The sequence below is a fragment of the Chiloscyllium punctatum genome, chromosome 45 (assembly GCF_047496795.1).
Source record: "Chiloscyllium punctatum isolate Juve2018m chromosome 45, sChiPun1.3, whole genome shotgun sequence".
NCBI lineage: Eukaryota > Metazoa > Chordata > Chondrichthyes > Orectolobiformes > Hemiscylliidae > Chiloscyllium > Chiloscyllium punctatum.
Genome location: NC_092783.1, coordinates 46,241,977 through 46,254,522, shown reverse-complemented (window position 1 = coordinate 46,254,522; position 12,546 = coordinate 46,241,977). Strand labels below are relative to the sequence as shown.

General features: G+C 40.1%; 1 protein-coding gene across 1 annotated transcript; it reads right to left on the bottom strand.

Annotated features, from left to right (window-relative positions):
- Positions 1–520: 520 nt before the first annotated feature.
- guca1b (guanylate cyclase activator 1B) lies at positions 521–12,063 on the bottom strand. The gene is made up of 4 exons (XM_072563660.1): positions 11,476–12,063; positions 10,511–10,660; positions 10,313–10,427; positions 521–3,136 (listed from the first exon to the last, which is right to left on the bottom strand). The coding sequence occupies exons 1-4, from the start codon at positions 11,671–11,673 to the stop codon at positions 3,009–3,011; spliced, it is 591 nt and encodes a 196-aa protein (XP_072419761.1). The 5' UTR covers positions 11,674–12,063; the 3' UTR covers positions 521–3,008.
- Between the last annotated feature and the right edge of the window lie 483 nt (positions 12,064–12,546).

The following is a 12,546-nucleotide window of genomic DNA, read 5'->3' as shown; positions in this document are numbered from 1 at the left end:
AAACAACTTATTCTGATTATTTTGAGGACTGCTCACAGGAAAGAAGGCCAAAAACAAAAGTATTTCAGAATTAATTGAAGGAGGAACCTCTTTATTTAATCCAGAATAAGGATAAGTGATTTGTGACTTCAATTTAGGGTTATTTTCAATAAGATACGATAAAGTGGACTGTGAACTGATATCAACTTGAAAACTAGGAGAAGTGAATAATCAACATGATTTGGGCACAAAATCCAATGTTGGTCTTTATCTGATCAGAATTCACAGTAAGAAGCAAAGCTTTAGTGAGACAAAGCATTGGATGGACTCGATCTGGAAAACAACAGTCAGTTTTATCACTCCATCTTAGGAAAAACATTGTTTTTGGGAGGAATAGTCAATTTACCACTATGCTAAATATCTGGACGATGAAATCATGAGGGCAGATTGGGTAACTTTGGGTTTAGAGTCTTGAAGGTGGTAAAAAGGTAATCAGGAGGTGTTGCATTGCAGATGCAATTCAATTAGTCAAACTAACAGATTTAAAGCAAAACACATTTTATTCATCCACTATAGTCAAAATACAACAAAAGAAAGAAAGAATTGAAATAACTTAACTCTATTGGAAAACTTAACAAAATAATAGATATAGTAACTATTTCTAATTAACTGTTCCAATTTAGTAACATCCCATAAACACACCCAAGGAAAAAGGCAAATTCAGAACACGGATTATCTCACATGCAACCCCCATAGCAGGCAGAGATTCCCTCAGCATTTGGCTGTAACTGAGAATGGGAAAAAATAGCTTTTACTTCTTCCAGGCCCCAACAATTGCTAAGAGCTAAACCTAAAATCCCTGTTTTTGTGAGAGCTCAACCACACCCACTAAGGCTGCTTCTATTGTTCCAACCTTAAGACAAAAATACCCAAGACTTCACAAGTTGTTTAACTTCTCATAGACTGCTTGACACCTATCCCCCAGTGTCTCTCTAAAAGAAACCAGGACAAAACACACCTCTTAAAGCTACAGCATTGTTACACACATCAATTGTTAATTTTAATCTACTAATGAAAATAAAGCTAATTCATTGGTATAAAGTATATGTATCAATTCTGTAAACAAATGTACATTTTTATTCATAACACTGTTGCAACTTCAATTTAGCCAAAACTGTGAAACTACAATTATAGTAATTGCCCATAAAGGATGAAGGAATACATTAATTTAGTTGCCCCACCATTCACATTGGTTTACTGATGATAGGTTGAGATAATATATCTTTCCATTTGAAATCAAAAAGAAAACTGTTAAGACCACAAGAAATAGAAGCAGTAGGTGGCCATTCAGCCCCTCAAGCCTGCTCTGCCATTCAATGGGATCATGGCTAATCTCACACTACTCGCATCCACTTTCCTGCCTTTTTCCATTAACTCCTGATTCTCTTACTGATGAAGAATCTATCCCAGCTGTAAATATACACATGGACTCTCTCCCATAGTCAAGGAGTTCCATAGTCTCAAAATCCTCTGAGAGAAGAAATTCTTGGCAGTTCTTTATTCTGACTCAATGTCTCTGATACTAAACCTTCCCATGAAAGGAAGCACCCTCTCAGCAGTTACTCTGTCAAGCTCCTTCAAAATCCCAATATGTTTCAATTAGATCTCCTCTCATTCTTCTAAACTCCAGTGAGTAGAGTCCCAACCTTTTTAGCCTTTGCTTATAAGGTAATCCTGCTATACTAGGGATCATCTTAGTAAACTATCTCTGAACTGCCTCCAATGAGATGATGTCTTTTCTTAAATAACAAGCCTAAAGCTGCTCACTGTGCTCCAGATATGGGTTCATCAGCATCCTGTATAGTTGCAATAAGACTTCCCTACTTTTACACTCCTTGAAATAAGTACCAACATGTCTTAAGTTTCCTGATGGGAGGAATGGTGGCTCATTGGTTAGCAGTGCTGCCTCATAGTGCCAAGGACCCAGGTGATTCCAGCCTTGGGCGACTGTCTCTGTGGAGTCTTCATGTTCTCCCCGTGTCTGTGTGGGTTTCTGCCAGGTGCTCCAGTTTCTTCCCACAGTCCAAAGATGTGCAGGTTAGGTTGGATTGACCATGCTAAATTGCCCATTGTGTCCAGCCATAAGTAGGCTAAGTGGATTAACCATGGTAAATGTTATTGATAGGGTGGTGGCAGCTTTTCAGAGAGTCCGTGCAGACTTGATGGGCCTAACGGCCTCTTCAGTACTGAAGGGATTCTAATTCCTGTTGCACCTGTGCACTAGCTTTCCATGTTTTGTGCACAGGTACTCCCAAGTCCCTTTTGGTTATATATCTTGTCATACATTGATCCTTTCTTTGTTCAATTTTGCTGGTATGTGACATGGGATCAAATGATTACTACTCAAGGACACCCTCTCAGCATTTACCCTGTCAAGCCCCTTCAGAATCCTATATGTTTCATTGAGATCACCTCTCATTCTAAACTCCAGTCTGTAGAGTCCCATTCTGTTTTACATTAATTGACCGGAAGTCTATTTCTCTTTAACTGTTCTATTGTCCTGGTTAAATAATTTTCAAGATATTGATAAAATTTTGAAAATCAAAGAATCAAAACAAAATTGGCAATTAGTATGGTATAAAGACAATCAGGAGTTAATCGGGTGCAGGTCTGATGACTGTCCCTGAATGCGACAGATTTAAAGGACACTGTGTCTTGTGGCACAGTGATACTATCCTTACCTTCAGCCCAGAAGACTCAAGTTCAAGTCCCAATAATCTAGAGGTGTATCTGACAAGACTAATTATAATATCTAGTTAGGGGACCAAATGCTTCTAAAAAGGCCACATATCTGAAAGATACAGAATTAATCTCTAACTTTCTTAAGCTTGTCCCTCCTCTGCGTCACAAATGTTCTATGGGGAAAGGTTATGTTACATCTTTTCAAAGTGAAGTAGGTATAATGTTATATCATTGTTTGTGCCTTTTGTTCCCTGCATTTACTTATTTACATGTACATTGATGCGTGTTTAAAATAAAGCGCTTTTACGTCTCTGATCAGTCATCCAGCTGCCTGGATTCATATCCATCTGCAACATTTTCATCACCCACTTGTCTCTCCGTGCTCCATCAATAAACTCATCCAATGAAAGGTGGCCTGCAAGCAGAAAATGCAGCAATGAAGCTACAAGCAATGCCAGAAAACTCAAAAGACATCAACATGATAAAATGTTATAAATGTTATTTCATCAACATGTTATTTGTCTATGGAGTATGAGCTGTAACAATTATCTATCTGTTGCATATTTTAATGTATGATCACTCTTTATTTGGACACCTGTATTTTTCAGGGTCCAAATGGAATCTCAATACTGTAGATGTTTTTTGAGGCCAGTCCTGCAGTCACATTGCAGTTACATACATCTATCACTAGATGGAGCTTTAAAGCCTTCAGTTCTACAGATTTCAGAAATATACACAGTTGATTTATCTTTATAAATGTAAGCAAGATTTAAGATTTATTTATTTACATAAACTTTAAAATACTTTTTAAAATTCAAGTTTAGTTGTTGCCATTTATAGAACTCCATTCCCTGCTAACATTTGAAGTGGATCCCACCTACCTCCTTAGGCCAGCCTCCTTCTTGGCCCATACCTGCGCTTCAAGGCATCACTCTTCATAGGTATATTCTTAATTATGTAACATTCTTGAGCTAACTGTCTTAGAGACATTCTCACTTTCCTCCACCTCATACCAACCCTTCTGCTTGAAGGCAGTAATTATACGTAAAATATATTCATCTTGAGCATTTGATATAAATCTTCATTCCACAATTATTTATAGTGATTATCATCTATTATTTGCATGGGAATTGGCTTACAGAGCAATGTGATGCCAACAGTGTGGGTTCAGTTCCCATCACTGGTTTGAGGTAACCACAAAGGGCTCTCCTTTTCAATCTCTTGCCTCACCTGAGGTCTGGTGGCCCTCAGGTTAAATCATCCACCAGTTGCTTCTTTCTAATGAGAGAGCGGCCCCTATGGTCTGGCAACACTATGGCAACACAATAACAAAACATTATTTGTACTCCTTAATGATGTTCCATAATGACACTCAGTTAGGGTTTTTGAGTACTGTGAAGCACAAGGCAGTGTTATGTATAGCACGAGTGGTTTATTAAACAGCTAATGCTTGAGTTTAATCTAATGTTATTTACTTCCCTCTGAAAGGAGACCTGCATTTCATGCTGATACTCCTGCTTCCTTGCATGCTTGCTTCAATGAAGCCATCAACAGGACACTACGCTGTAAGCAGCTGCATCATCAATTTTTCCAGAACGACATCAAAAATACAGTTGTCCCTATTGTGTCTCGTCTTACTATGGCCAACATCATGAAGATTTAACTAGTTTCTTCCAGTAATTTTTTTGCTGAGAGTCAATACTCACGAGAATGAATCTAGATACAACCTATAATTGAGAAAATGCAAATTCACTGAAGCCAATCTGGTGGACTGCAACAAGTTGGTCTTTCTTTGGAAGGACAGCAAGAAAGAACAATGAAGTATCTTTGTTAATAAAGGATGGGATTAAAACAGTAATGAAAAAAAATGGTGAAGGTGAAGAAGATCAAGATGAAGATTCAGCTTGGGTGCAGATAATAACTAGCAATGGAAAAAGTCCAGGTGGGAGTATTTATATACCTCCCCAACAATTGCTACACTTTGCAACAGAGTGTAAAAGGTCAAGAAACCATCGGACTCTCCATCATTAGAGATGATGGCTTAGCCTAAGGATCACCACATCTCAGGAAGGGGAGGTTGAGAAGGAGAGTCCTTCATGGAAATCTCAGCCAGTGTGGGAATTGATCCCATGTTATTGGTGTCACTCTGCCTCACAAACCAGCCAACTGAGCTAACCAATCCACATAGGGCAGAGTATAAATCAATACATAATACAGGATTGTAAGAAAATTACTACTACAATTTGGGTGATTTTAATGTTTATATTGATTGTGGGAATAAATCTACATTGTATTTTACAGTGATGATTGCTTTCTGAACTAAGTTTCTGTGAGAAATTTCTTCCAGTAAATGATCATACAATCAAGTTGCCTGGGAGACAAACAATAGAACAACAAAGGATCAACAAGAAGTGAATTATGAGAGTAAGCAGGTTCCTCAGGGTCATTATTTCAAATAGTCTTTAGGGTTTAATTTTTAATTTGGAACAAGCTGAATAAAGAAAACATTTCTTTCAAACACAGTTCAAGTGAAACTCTGTGTTGACTAAAGGGGGTAGAGAGCTTGATAACCAACTCTGCTAACAGTGAGTTGAACCTTTGGGAAAGAGAAAGTTTTGGACTCAAGAATTCTGAGGGAAACAATATTTCACCACAATACTAAACAACAGCAAAACCACAAACCATCTTCCTTTGTGCCAGTTATGTCCCATCATTGGTAAGTATTTCCCTGATTCCTACTTACCCCAGTTTTGTGAATGTTCTTTGATATCATACTTGGTCAAATGTCACCTTGATGCTTTTGACCATGTTTTAATCAAAGCTGGAATGGAGGTCAGGAGCTCTGTGACCCTGAATCCCAAACCAACTGCCAATGAGCAGATTGTTGCTGAGTAAATGCCACTTTATAGCACTGTGAATGTCCTCTTTCAGCATTTTGGCAGATAATTGAAAGCAGATTCAGAGGGTGGTAATTGGCCAAGTTGGACTAGTGCTGTATTTTGTGGCCAGGAACTATCTGGTCAATTTTCCACATTGCTGAACAGATGCCAGTTCTGTAAGTGTACTGGAACAGCTTGGCTCAGGGTGTGACTTGTTTTGGAGCATGAGATTTCAGGACTATTGAAAGAATGTCATTAGGGCCTGGGGTCTTTGCAGAATCCAGTGTCTTCAGCCATTTGTTGATATCATGTGAAGTTGATCAAATTGCCTGAAGATTGGCATCTGTGATTTTGGAAAATCACAAGAGAAGGCCAAGATGGATCATTAAGTCAACACTTCTCACAGAGGATGGGTGCAAGTTATTCAGCTGTCTTTTGCACTGATTTGTTTCATTGCTCCATCATTGAAAATGGGGATATTTGTGGTGTCTCCTCCTCCAGTGAGTTGTTTAATTATTCACTGTCATTCACGGCTGAATATAGCAGAACTGCAAAATGTAAATCTGATTCATTTGTGTGGGTGCATTTAGCCCTTGAGTCACATTCTGCTTCCACTGCTTGGCTTGCAAGTAGTCCTGTGTTGTTGACACCTCATTTTGAAGTGTGCCTGGTGTTGCTCCTGGCATGCCCTCCTGTAGTCTTCATTAAGCCAACATTCCTGGCATGCCCTCCTGTAGTCCTCATTGAGCCAGCATTGGGTTGATGGTAATGGTGAGGTGGGAGATATGCTGTCCCACAAAGTTACAGATAGTGGTTGAAAGTCAGGGATGGCAGCAGGAGACTTGGCCAGCAGCTTAGTGACCAATGTAAGTGTGATGCCAGCTAGTGGGAGAGTTTGACGGGGGGGGGGGTAGCCGCTCCAAAATTCTGCCAATCGTGTCACCTGATTCTATCTTGCACCAACTGCAAAACCACAGTACTACATGTGACACAGACCTCATTAAAATGATCTTTAATGGGGCAACGTAAAGTGGAGACTGACTGACCATGGCTAATTTTGAACAATGGATGGAAGATGTACCTAGTTTGGGAGGAAAATGTTGATTTTGGATCTATGGTTCCAAAAACTTCCCAATCAATGCAGTTCATTATTATGATTTCTGAATCTGTTACGTATGAATTGAAAGAGATTGATATGAATTGTTTAGAATTCCATTATCATTGTATCTGATGATTATCACAATAGTAGAAGCTGACTTAGATAAGGAAAATGCTAGAATCTATTATTAAAGAGGTAGCAACACAACACTTGAGAACCACAATATGATCGGGTACAAGAAATATGGTTTTATGATACAGAATTTGAGTTTTGTTTTGAGGTTGTAAATAGCAAGGTTGTTGAGAGGAACTAGTGCAAGGAGCACATTGTGATTTTTCAGAAGGCATTCAGTAAATGCATTCCGAAAGGCTGTCATTCAGATTTAGGCCTAAAGTATTGGGGATGATATAATTGCTTGGATTGAGGATTGATTAACAGACAGTAGAATTAAATAGATCGGTTTCAGGATGTAAACTCGTCAGTTTGAACGTCAGTTATTTACAATTCATATCAATGACTTATGAGGGGTTATGGGCATTTCTGGCAAGGCCACGATTTATAGCCTAACACTAGCTGCTCTCAAACTGAGGAGCTTGGTAGGCCATTTCAAAGGAAATTAAGAATCATTCACATTGCTGCAGATCTGGAGTCATATTTAGGTCAAATCACGTGTGGATGGCAGATTTCCTTCCATGAAGTGATCCAGATGGATTCTTTTTAACAATACAACCGATCATTTTACAGTCACTATTACTGAGACTGGGTCTTTATATCTGCATTAATTCAAGTTATTTGCACCAGCTGCCATTTGAATATACTTCTCCAGAGCATCAAATTCAGTGCCATTACCACTACACTACTACCAATCTGTACAGGTTTATTGATGATATAATGCAATGTGAGACAGCATGCTGGTAGACAACATAGAGAGTTAACACAAAAAATATAGATTAGTTAAATAATTAGGCAAGATCACAGATATGAAATTAGCCACTTTGGTAAGAAAAATGGAAAAAGAAGTTTTTTTTAAAAAGTGAGTTTAGTAAATGTTGATCTGCAGTATGATTTGGGGTCCTTGTACATTACAGAAATTTAGCAAAAAAACCAAAAGATCTGTGGATGCAGAAGCAAAAACAGAAATTGCTGCAAAAGCTCAGCAGGTCTGGCAGCACCTGTGGGCAGAAGTCAGAGTTAACATTTTGTATCCAGTTATCTTTCCTCTGAGCTGAGTCCAGAGAAAAGATCACTGGACATGAATGTTAACTGACTTCTGTTCACAGATGCTGCCAGACCTGCTGAGCTTTTCCAATAATTTCTGTTTGTGCTACAAAAATTTAGCTTACAGGTAAAGCAAGCAATTAGGAAGATGAATAGATTATTATTCATGCATGATTATTGCAAGAGGTTTGCAGTTTACGAATTAAGAAGTCATGCTGCAAATATATAGAGGGAAAAAGTGAGGACTGCAGATGCTGGAGATCAGAGCTGAAAATGTGTCGCTGGAAAAGCGCAGTAGGTCAGGCAGCATCCAAGGAGCAGGAGCATTGACGTTTCGGGCATGAGACCTTCTTCAGGAATGAGGAAAGTGTGCCAAGCAGGCTAAGATAAAAGGTAAGGAGGAGGGACTTGGGGGAGGGGCATTGGAAATGCGATAGGTGGAAGGAGGTTAAGGTGATGGTGATAGGCCAGAGTGGGGGTGGGGGCGGAGAGGTCAGGAAGAAGATTGCAGGTTAGGAAGGTGGTGCTGAGTTTGAGGGTTGGGACTGAGACAAGGTGGGGGGAGGGGAAATGAGGAAACTGGAGAAATCTGAGTTCATCCCTTGTGGTTGGAGGGTTCCTAGGCGGAAGATGAGACACTCTTCCTCCAGCCGTCGTGTTGCTATGGTCTGGCAATGGAGGAGTCCAAGGATCTGCATGTCCTTGGTGGAGTGGGAGGGGGAGTTGAAGTGTTGAGCCACGGGGTGGTTGGGTTGGTTGGTCCAGGTGTCCCAGAGGTGTTCTCTGAAACGTTCCGCAAGTAGGCGGCCTGTCTCCCCAATATAGAGGAGGCCACATCGGGTGCAGCGGATGCAGTAGATGATGTGTGTGGAGGTGTAGGTGAATTTGTGGCGGATATGGAAGGATCCCTTGAGGCCTTGGAGGGAAGTAAGGGGGGAGGTGTGGGCGCAAGTTTTGCATTTCTTGCGGTTGCAGGGGAAGGTGCCGGGAGTGGAGGTTGGGTTGGTGGGCGGTGTGGACCTGACGAGGGAGTCACAGAGGGAGTGGTCTTTTCGGAGCGCTGATAGGGGAGGGGAGGGAAATATATCCCTGGTGGTGGGGTCTGTTTGGAGGTGGCGGAAATGACAACGGATGCTCCCCCCACCTTGTCTCAGTCCCAACCCTCGAACTCAGCACCACCTTCCTAACCTGCAATCTTCTTCCTGACCTCTCCGCCCCCACCCCCATTCCGCCTATCACCATCACCTTAACCTCCTTCCACCTATCGAATTTCCAACGCCCCTCCCCAAGTCCCTCCTCCCTACCTTTTATCTTAGCCTGCTTGGCACACTTTCCTCATTCCTGAAGAAGGGCTCATGCCCGAAACGTTGATTCTCTTGCTCCTTGGATGCTGCCTGACCTGCTGCACTTTTCCAGCAACACATTTTTAGCTGCAAATATATAGAGCTTTGGAAGGTCCGTACCTGGAATACTATATCAGTTTTGGTTCCTTTGTAAAAGGAAGCATACAACAAAGGTATCCAAACATGGGAGGCAATGACCTGGTAGCATTATTGCAAGACTATTAATCCAGAGACCAAGGCAATGTTCTGGGACCTGAGCTTGAATTCTGCAATGACAAATGGTGAAATCTGAATTCAATTACTGTCTGGAATTAAGAACCTAATGCTGACCATTAGACAACCATTGATTCTCTGGAAAACCCATCTGAGTCACAAGCATCCTTTAGAGAAGGAAACTGCTATCTGTACTTGGTCTGGCCTCTAGCACCACAGCAATGTTATTGACTCCCAACAGTAAATGTTGGCCACATTCCATGGATGTATATTTTAAAAAATGATAATTTGACAGTCTTTAGAAGAATGTACAATACAAGTTTGCATGATTGATTCCTAGGATAAGTGTGCTATCCAATGAGCAGAAATCAAGTAGAATGGATACATAGTCTGCGGGATTTAGAAGAATGAGTAATAGTCTCATTGAAATATATAATCTTTTTGGCATGCGGAGATGCATAGTAAAGGCTGAATTTGCCTGGCTGGAGAGGTCAGAACAAAGATAAAGTTGAAGAAATATTCCTTCAGTCAGAAAATAGTGAAATGTTTAAACTCTGTGGTTGCTCAGCCAATGTTGTCTAAATTTTTGGGCATTGAGGGACACAAGAGTTATGAGGGTACATCAGCAAAGTGGATCTGATGTAGTTCAGCCACAATTTAATTGAATGGCAGGCAGATGCGAGGGTCTGTACGACCTGCTTCTGCTCCGATTTGTTTTATTCCCATATAAATAGGCTTGAGGCTTTATCTGGCCAAACATTCCAGTGATTCAATCCGGTTCAAGCCGACAGTCACCATGAAGAAGTTAAAGTCAGTGAGAGAAACCTGGCAAGGCTTACCATCACCATTTTCATCCACTAACTGAAATATTCTGTCCACAACCTCTTCTGGAGTTAACAGCACAGACCCTTCTTCTGATTCTTGATGGCAAGCCTTCTTTAATCTATAAATGGACTATACAAAAAAGAGCAAATGTCAGAATTCAGAAAAAAAAACATTCCAACTCAAAAAGAGGAAAATAAAATGTAGCCACACACCTCCACAATCTCCAACAGTTCTGTTTTATCGATGCATCCATTTCCATCTTTGTCATAAACTTTGAAAGTCCATTTCAGTTTGTGCTCCAGATTGCCTCTTAAAACCAAATTGAGTGCCGCAACATATTCCAAGAAATCAATTGTGTTGTCCTGGGAACAAAACGAAATTAGTGTCCATTACTATTTGATAAATGCACAATGTATCCTGTTTCATATATTGCTTCCTTTACAACTGACTAGTTTTACACAACACGTACCAAGAATTTCCAACAAACAAATTGAATGGAATATATGGTTCCCATGGTTAGTGGAATTACCAGTCCATTTGTCTATTACCCAATACCCAAACAGAAATGTAAACTGATTCTCAATTGCATTCTCTCCTTGTAGAATTCTTTGCTTCTAATGTTTTTGTATTTTTTCCCATAGTATCTACTTTATGCATAAAACCATATATGGATTTTGTGTTAAATTCGTAGTGGCAAAACAAATTCATTCAGAAGCTAATAGAAACTCACTCAATAGTCTACCCTCATGAGTAAGCGAATAGCCACAAAAAGGCAGTCTTGTAGTTTGCACACATGCAAATACTCTGTCAATATTCGAGAGGTGTTTACCTCTTACCTTTGACACCACTACACCTCAAATTTGTCTTCCAAGGGAAGGTTATTTAAATGACAAGATAAGTTTAAGAAGCAAAGCCGCTAGTCCCATTAATCTCATTGTTTCAACCATTTTGCAGTACAGTTTAAACGTCCACACAATGGAACAGATAGAATGGGCCAAATGTCCTTCTTCTGTGCTGTAAACATTCTAGGATTCTAAAAATACAAATAACAAGATTTCGATTTAATCTACCACACAGGGCAAGATTGAATAATGCATTTGTCATTACTCAAACATTTCTACTTGATTGAAGTTTGGAATAAAGGGACCTCGGCAAACAAACGCAGATTCACACTCACCCCATTTTTATCAAATGCCCGAAACATGTTTTCGATATATTCAGCTGCTTCCTCATTGTCTAAAACTCCAAAAAAACGCTTAAATTCGTGAAAGAAAAGTGTTCCGCTGGGACATTCAGTCACAAACTTCTTGTACAAGTCTTGCAGCTCAGCAACACCGATTTCCCCTTTATTCGCATCACTCACTGCCTGCCCCATAGCTGCAGAATTGGAATAGCGTGCCTGCCTAAAACCTCAATGACAGAGACCAGTCTCCCTCAGCGAGGAGCCTCAGATCGCAGTCACTTTAACAGAATGTGAATAATCTTCTTGAAACCCAATCTTCTGTCCTCAATCAATCCACAGGGGCTGCTTCGTCTTTGTGTTATCAATGACAATCTGAATTCTCTTTTCCGTTCACTTCAATGCTCAGAAAGAGGAATTGACCAACCTTCCAGAGATCAAACCTCACGTCAATACTAACTTGGTTATCCAGACTAGAGGCGGCTTCCCCTACAATATCACACTGCACAAGAAACTGGCTGGGACAGTTGTTTTGCCCTGCTACCTCTTGTCACCACTCCAGTGTTGTGCTATTATTAGAGACAAAAGCTATTTCTCTTACTAACATGAGATTTCATATCTAGCTTCAAGCAGGGCAATACCTACTTAAAGATCGCTAAGTTTATTATGAGCTTTCTGATGAGCTCTCTCTGACACTTAGTGTCCTTCATTCACCTTAAAGTCAAAACCAGTACCTGCCCAATGCATTCACTGGGTTTTATTCTCAAATGTTTGCCAGTTACAAGATCCAATTGAGCAGAAATGTAAGAAAAATTTCTGTGAAAATGCTCCTGTCACATTAATTCTCCTGCTAATGAAATTGGAGGATTAGACAATCTGAAACTGTTTATCACAGCTGTAAAAAGTATTACAACTGAGATTGGAGGAGTGCATTGTTTCCTTTTGCAGTCACTTCTCAACTGGACGCAACAATTTTCAATTTTAACCAGGTTGATGATGGCCAACTACAGAAGTGTCAGGCTGTGTCAACTTCAGGATTAAGAACAAATCGGCCAGGTTCCTTCAATA

Coding starts and splice junctions, on each gene's coding strand:
- guca1b (XM_072563660.1), bottom strand. CDS start 11,673: ATGGGGCAGGCAGTGAGTGATGCGAATAAAGGGGAAATCGGTGTTGCT. Junction 10,661..11,475: donor GGGCATTTGATAAAAATGGG/GTGAGTGTGAAT, acceptor TTTTGTTCCCAG/GACAACACAATTGATTTCTT. Junction 10,428..10,510: donor AACTGTTGGAGATTGTGGAG/GTGTGTGGCTAC, acceptor TTTTTTGTATAG/TCCATTTATAGATTAAAGAA.